Genomic DNA, 7,640 nt, shown 5'->3' on the forward strand with positions numbered 1-7,640 from the left:
GACTGAACGAGGGAGAGGCTTGAGTTGTTGGGAGTGTGAAGAAATAATACCTCCTTAAAATTGGTAATTTGTTTTCTCTCCACTCCCACCTCTCATGTCTGTCCTTCTTCTGCTTATCACTCACAATTGGCCCCACAAATATTCCATGGAATTTTTTTCAACGTTGCCAAAAGGGCCCAAGAGGTTACATTTATAGGCTTTAGACGTAAAGCATACATCTAGAATGCAACTTACAAAAACCTCAATCACAACTCATCAATTTTAATGGACATTTGACAAAATCATATACATCCTACAAGGAAACTCAAATTAGGAGAAGCTTGGACCATGTTATTACTTCTACATCAACAACATTTGGCGAATAATTGGAAATTTAATTAAAGAAATGTGATTTGTATGTATTTTTCAAACTTCAAAAACACATGAATATGCTAAAAATTCAGTCTTAAATGGGATTCACTTACTAAAATATGGAGGGACCCAAATGGGCTTCGTAGTCCAAGTCGAAGAGCAGGGATAAAATGATTTTAAACTCTCATCCTCTAAGTTGAAGACACCATTATCATAACCCCAATTACATAAATTTTCAAAGTCGTCTGTGAAGTAGATGCAGTTTCCCTTGCACTGGGGAAAGTCAAGAGCTGAGAGAGAGAGAGAGCTATTATATCCCAAGAACAACATTTGATCGCCTAAGCTTTCAATCTTGATCCACTTTCCTGTTTCTTGTTCCAACTCAAAAACCTCGAACCCCGTGGTCTCATACGCAGATTCTGGTTCGACTTCATCATCATAATATGGATTCCAATCCTGATATCTTAAAACCTTCAACAACCTCCCGGAAGATTCCACTAGATACCTCATCTCAGCACATTCATTAACTGGATGTGTAATCATCGTTAACTTGGGAAAATCATTGGAGGCAAAGTCAAGAGTTACAACAGTATTGCGATTGGTGATTGCATAGAATTTGTACTTGTAATATATGACATCATAATAATGAACCCATTGGCTTACAGTATGAGCCCATTCATTGTTTATAGTGGTCCATTTTTCATCACCCGGTTTATAGAAGGCCAATTTCCGACCATTATCGACAATGGCAGCAACAATGTAGTCTGGTGTTGAAATAGGATTTGCAGATAAAACGGTCTTGACAAGATACCTGTAAGGACAATTTCAGCTAATTAGTGACAATGGAAACAACAACGTAGTCTAGTGTTGAAATAGATTTGCAAATAAAAGAGTCTTGACGACTACCTGTAGTCCCTTGGCTTATCATCACGAGTATGATTTTGGTTGTCAGGAAATTTATCAAGCGAGGGAAGCTGAATTTGGGTACTTGTGAAGGGATGTAATAGATGAACGTTAGCGTTCTCATCTACTGTGACCACCCATCCCATAGAAGACCCACAACACCATTTTCCATGGAATTCTGGTAACTGAATATTGTAAAGCTTATTTTTCGTGATACTGTAGAAGCCACGAGTTTCAGTACGCTCTTTATCAGGGACCATCATAAGTGGAAATTGGCCTTGAAAATCCAACCAGTGGCTATTTTCCTTGGTGACATCATACCAGGATGAGCACACAGCACCAAACCGGATACAATCGATGAAGAGAGGTAGACAATCCAAGACCATCGCTAAGAGCTCATTCGGAAGTTCAGACCACTTACCCATGTCACTGCTCATGTGTACCTTGGATTGGAAGCTAAGAAAAGAAGAAAAAAAATTATGATATTCAATCAGAACAAATTATACACGTAACTGCAGCAATATATGTAAATATGTGTAGGAGATTTAGAGACTCTTTAGATACTCTCTAAAAATTATATATTTTAACTGAAGTAATATGTGTTCATCATGTGCATGGTTTTAAATTTCAACCGAAACAGAAATCTACTATACCTGAAACGTTACAGGATTTTGCCGAAATTTCGGTAATTTCGCCCAAAATTTTTTATTTCGGCCCGAATTGGCGAAATCACAAAAATTTTAACTCAAAAATCTACTTTTTTTTTAAATAATATAAAGCATTAGTCCGAAATTCGGCCATAGTGGACCACAACAATTAAGTTTTAATTTGGGCTATGTTTCTTTCAACATAAAATGGGTATAAAAACAACTTTTACACCCATTTTTACACTAAAATGAGCATAAAATTTCTTTTGAGTCCATTTTACATTCAAAGAAACAGAGACAGCTCATGATCAAATGTTATTGAAAGGATGAAAATTTGGAAAAGGCCTTCTTTTCTTTACATGAAAAGGAACTGCATATTGTTCTATATTAGAACTATAATAACAAGCAAACTTTGTCCACCAAAACCATTATTTATACATATGGATTTAAAGTTTCATGAAAAGAGCAGAGCATAAAAGAAAAAATAATACCGAGATTTATTTTGTTGGAGGGCTTTGGGTTTCTGGGGTTTTTTGTTTCTTTTGTGTATCTTAGGGAAATTGGGTTAGGGTTTTATGGTAACTAAAATTGTAGACACCATTAAAAAAAAGAGGTTCTAATGGAGGAAACGGAACTCACCTTGGCTTTCTCTTGGAATTCTTGTGAAAGGGTAAGACAGAGATTGGAGAAAGAGTTTTTGGAAACAGAGGGAGGAGAAGAGTTTTGTAGGACTTTGTAAATCTTGAACTAAGCTCTATATACTCATGAAAACACTTCCAAAACATGATTTCGTTTGGAAAATGAAGACGAGAGTGGAATTGACCAACGATTTGATCAATTCCACAGACCTTTTTTTAGTATTTGGTGGGGAAGAGTTTCGTAGGACTAGTCAATCATGACCTGACCGATTTGGTCAATTCCAGTGTTTTTTTCCCATTTCGTGGGGAAAATAAACAAAATACCCTTGTCACATAAAATGCCCAGAGTGCCAAAATGTCTCATGGAAAATGACCAAAATGCTCATAATTTTCTATCATGTCGAGGGACTTTGGTAATTTTCTATCAGATGGGGTACTTGAGTCTTTTTCTATTTGGTAGGGGTAATTTGGTAATTTTATTGTAATTGAAGTCTTTGGGACATTTTCTACGAGTTAAGGGCACTTTAGTCATTTTCACTACGGGTGTACTAGTAATTTTATTAGGGAGCTGATATTTCCGCCCCTTTTCATCCCAGGGACACCCTCTCTACCGCCTCTAACCGGTTTTTCAATCGGCTAACTTCTTAGTATTTGAAATCTCAAAATTGGAGATCAGTTTCGAAGTACCAAATTGATCTCCAGTTTCCAGAAAAATGATCCGAGCTGCGAAAATGTAACTTTTTGTAGTTACTTTAGGGGCCTTTGGATATGCAGATTTTGGTTTGAAAACAGTGTAAAAGAGGGTCATGATCAAGCTGCTGGTATGCTGTCATGACAGTGTTTCTTAGATTTTAAGTAAGAAAACCATGTTTTAGAAATTTTCCACACATCCTGCGATTTCTAAAACCTGGAAACATGGGACGATCGCCAGCTCTCTTGCAATCGGAAAGAAGGGCTAGAAATCAGAAAACGATGGCTGCTCTCTTTCTTCCTTTGTCTCCCAACTACAATTTTGAGGAAATCCAGGATTCTAAAATCCTCGTATCCAAACGTCTCCTTATGGTTTTTGGAGACCCGAAAATAACTTTTTGTAGTTGTTTATGGTTTTTGGAGACCCAAAAATGATTTTTGGGTCTCGGTTGCTGGTGAGTGATTTTTGATTCCTAATGAAATGCTGGTGGTGACCAAAAATATTCCTTGAATTTTAAGGAACATTTATTGATAACCGGGGTTGGTTTCTGGTTCCCAGAATGTGGTTTTCGGGTCCTGGAATTTGGTTCCGGGTCCCTGGAAGTTGGTACTGGGTTACCAGATTTTGGCTTGGGCTGACGGGTTGCTTGACAAGTGGTTTTTGGATTTATGCTTGGCAGCCAAAGTGGTTTTTTGGTTTCCAAAAGGTAGTTTCTGATGACCGAAAGGTGGTTCTGGTTCCCAAAAATGGCTTCTGGTAGAGCATTTGCTGACTTTTGTTGTTTGGATCTTCATGATGTTGTGTTTGCTGTAAAAAGCGGGTGCCAAGGTTTGAGATTTTATGTATTTAGCAAATGTTTCTTAGAAATAATTTTTCCCATAAGATGAAAAATTCAATGTTTGGTTAACTATTTTAATGGTGATTTTTAAATTCTAGGATAATTTTTTTGCATAAAATAGCGAAAGTAGAAAACTCTCTTAGACATGATTTTCCTTTTCAATAAAATAAATTTGTCAATTTATCGGGGCTATCACAACTTTCTTCCCTTCTCTTCATTCTCTTTTCCTCCTCCATTCTTTCCCATAAGTATGCTTGAAGAAAAAGGTGTTGTCAATGACTTCCCTCTTTAGTCTTGGGGCGGTGAAATCCGTCGAAAAGGAGGTAGATTTCAACGTCGATCTCCCCGCAAAATATGTTTAGGCACTCTATGGTGATTAGCGAGAAGATGTCGAACTGTCCATGCTCGAATCTGATGAGTTCCTAGAGAAATTTCATCACGCTCAGCTCAAGCTTCATGTCGAAGAGGGATCACTCGTTTCCCTTGTAATAGGACAATAGTTTCCGGTTAACAAGGGAATCCCCACCGTGCGACTCCATGTAGACAAGGTCTGAGATTTTATGGATTTTGGTTGATGCGACAAAAAAATAAATAATTAAAAAAAACACCCACCTCTCTACTACCGAAAGAGGGTTTAAAGAATATAAAGGACACTTGAAGCATCTACTAACCAATGAAGGATGCTGGTGCTAATTGTGCTTCTCAAGGACAGATTACAAGAGCCTACATCTTATGTCTCCAGTAATGTAAAATATTAACAACGGTAACATTCAGTAGTCTCGTCTCTAAATTTGCCATGTCACCCACCAATAGAATTAGACGCATTTGCAAATATATGTCTCTCCCATTTTTTTAATTTGCAAATTAGAGAGTGAATTAGACAAATTTGTCATGTCGCCCACCAATCGAGAAAGGAAAACAATTTCATGCCGCCCCGTGCATCACACGGGTATGCAACTAGTATATATGAAAAGACTTCCAAAAAAGGATTTCGTTTGGAAAATGAAGACATGAGTGGAATTGACCAACGATTTGATCAATTCCACAGACATTTTTTTAGTATTTGGTGGGCAAGAGTTTCATAGGACTAGTCAATCATGACCTAAACGATTTGGTCAATTCCAATGTTTTTTTCCCATTTCGTGGGGAAAATAGACACCAAGTGAAATTCCATGGGTAGGCCCAAGCGGCAACCTAAAAGGAGATTAGGTTGATACAAATAAAATTTACCTTTTGAAATTTTAACCTAAAATATTTAAACTCTCCAATGAAGGATTAAGAGATCAAAGAATAACACAATTTAAGCAAGTGAGTTAAATCTAAAGTGCAATGCAAATATAGAGCAAGAGACAAGAAAGAGTGCACCCGAGATTTAAAGTGGTTCGGTCTTCAAACACACAAGGCCTACTCCACTCCACCAACCAAACCTGTTGATGGCTTCACTATTTGATCTTCTTAACTTCGGCGAAGACCGGTGCCAATTACAATCGCTTCAACCTTGGTGGCAATCCTCACCACGGAGAGAGGGCTACACTTCTCCGAACACTCGCCCAAATACAATCCAAGAAAATAGAAAAATAAAACTTCCCTCTTCAAGGGTAGGTAGCTCTCAAGCTCACACAAATTCCACTCTTGAAATGATGTACAAATTCAAGCCTAGGTCTAATCCCTTTAGATATCCCAAATTGAGGCACAAGGGTGATTACCACTCTCTAATATGTTTAGAACATGTTTTGTAATGAGAGAGATGTGTTCTAAAGCATAGAGAACACACACACACACACACACACATATATATATATATATATATATATATAGAGAGAGAGAGAGAGAAAACCCAAATATGACCGTTACAGGGGCATAGTCGTAATTCTGTGAATTTTCCCAACGGTCATAATTTTGTTCCCGACATAATGGTCTCGGAGTTCCGAGAATTTCTCTCAGAGTTCCGGGAATACAAACAGAATTTGGAAGAATGCTACTGGACCAAATCTCGGAGCTCCGAGAATATTCTCGGAGTTCCGAGAAGCCTAAATCAACAGATTTTCTAGATTTTTTTAGCTGATAGTTTTTGGGCTTCAAGGGCTTCCAAATTACACATAGATGGGATTGTCATTCCAATTAGGGTCAGTTATTTGGTGACTCCATTATGCCTCAAAGTGGGGTACCTAATAGGGATTAGATGTACAATCTAACACAAGACTTAAGCCTTCAAATCTTCTACTTTTGAAGCACATCTTCAAGTCTTGAACTCTTGCATGGATCACTTCCTTTTCTTTGGCTCTTCAAGATCTTTCCTTGAACGCTCCAAGCCTTCATCATCCTTTGGCTTCAAATGGTGTTCAAGGATGTACAAGCCTCAATCCATGCCGATTTTCTTGATCTAAGTATTTGAAATGTTTGAATCTTCAATACATGCACTTAAACATCAAACACGTTAGAAATACAACACATTTCAACTTGTGTTTGGAATCATTAAAACATAGAAGATTGCCAAGGTGAGAACCATTGGGCTTACAATATCCTTGTCACATAAAATGCCCAGAGTGCCGCTATCTCATGGAAAATGACCAAAATGCTCATAATTTTCTATCATGTCGAGGGGCTTTGGTAATTTTCTACAAGATGGGGTACTTGAGTCTTTTTCTATTAGGTAAGGGTATTGAAATACAGGTGTGACAATCCAAGAGGGGGGTGAATTGGTCAATTAGAAATTTTAGGCTTAATTAAGGGAGATTAAAAATTAATCCATTTAATTAATCAGTAATTAGTCTAACCCTTGTTCAAATAGATATATCAATAAAATCTAGGGTTTAGACTTTCTAATCATGCACATTTAGCTAACCCTTTGTTCAAATAGATATTATAATGCAATTTAGGGTTTAGACATTTAACTTAAGTGCATTCACTAACCCTTGTTCAATTAAAGCATAAACATAAGTAAGGTTAGAGATTACCAATCACCACACGTGCGATAGAGAGAGAGAGAGAGAGAGAGAGAAGAGCAAGCATCCACAAGGCACAAGATTTATAGTGGTTCGGTCACAACTTGACCTACTCCACTCTTCCAAGTTTACCTCCTTTGGATCTCCACTAAAATGATGAAGCCGTACACCCAACTCTTTCATCTCCAAAGGCAATAAACCCATGCTTTTCCATTCTCAAGTGCCAAAGCGAAGCCCTTCGCACGAAACCTTTGCGAGGTGACACACCATATCACATGATTCACCTTTCTTCACGGACCGAATCGGAGACTCTTGTCTTCACCTTTCTTTACGGGCCGAAGAGGAGACCCTCACATGAAGAACAAAAATAAATAAAAACTCTCTTGCCTCTTAATAGGCGGATTACAACATTGATAGCTCACATTCACTCTAAGAATATACAAATGTAAAGCCCTATGGAGTGCCTCTTGATAACATGTAGAAATGGAAGATCAAAGAGGTTTTTAGCTTTTGAAATAAAATGTTGAAGCTTAAAAAGAAATGAGATTTGATCATTCTCTAATGTTCAAAAGCTTGTAGAGACATGTAATCATGTATATATAGTGTATTTGAAAATATGACCGTTTG

The 7,640-nt window shown here is 37.5% G+C and overlaps 1 protein-coding gene across 1 annotated transcript; it reads right to left on the minus strand.

Moving 5' to 3' along the window:
- Positions 1 to 351: 351 nt before the first annotated feature.
- Positions 352 to 2,753, minus strand: LOC143887004 (putative F-box protein At5g55150). Its single transcript, XM_077391132.1, has 3 exons — positions 2,541 to 2,753; positions 1,258 to 1,710; positions 352 to 1,162 (listed from the first exon to the last, which is right to left on the minus strand). Exons 1-3 carry the CDS (start codon positions 2,684 to 2,686, stop codon positions 457 to 459), a joined length of 1,305 nt encoding a protein of 434 aa, XP_077247247.1. The 5' UTR covers positions 2,687 to 2,753; the 3' UTR covers positions 352 to 456.
- Between the last annotated feature and the right edge of the window lie 4,887 nt (positions 2,754 to 7,640).

This window comes from Tasmannia lanceolata, unplaced genomic scaffold (assembly GCF_043159265.1).
Source record: "Tasmannia lanceolata isolate RefF3 unplaced genomic scaffold, GAP_Taslan_0.1 ptg000012l, whole genome shotgun sequence".
Classification (NCBI taxonomy): Eukaryota; Viridiplantae; Streptophyta; class Magnoliopsida; order Canellales; family Winteraceae; genus Tasmannia; species Tasmannia lanceolata.

Coding starts and splice junctions, on each gene's coding strand:
- LOC143887004 (XM_077391132.1), bottom strand. CDS start 2,686: ATGTTTTGGAAGTGTTTTCATGAGTATATAGAGCTTAGTTCAAGATTT. Junction 1,711..2,540: donor AATTCCAAGAGAAAGCCAAG/GTGAGTTCCGTT, acceptor TTCTTTTCTTAG/CTTCCAATCCAAGGTACACA. Junction 1,163..1,257: donor GATAAGCCAAGGGACTACAG/GTAGTCGTCAAG, acceptor TTGTCCTTACAG/GTATCTTGTCAAGACCGTTT.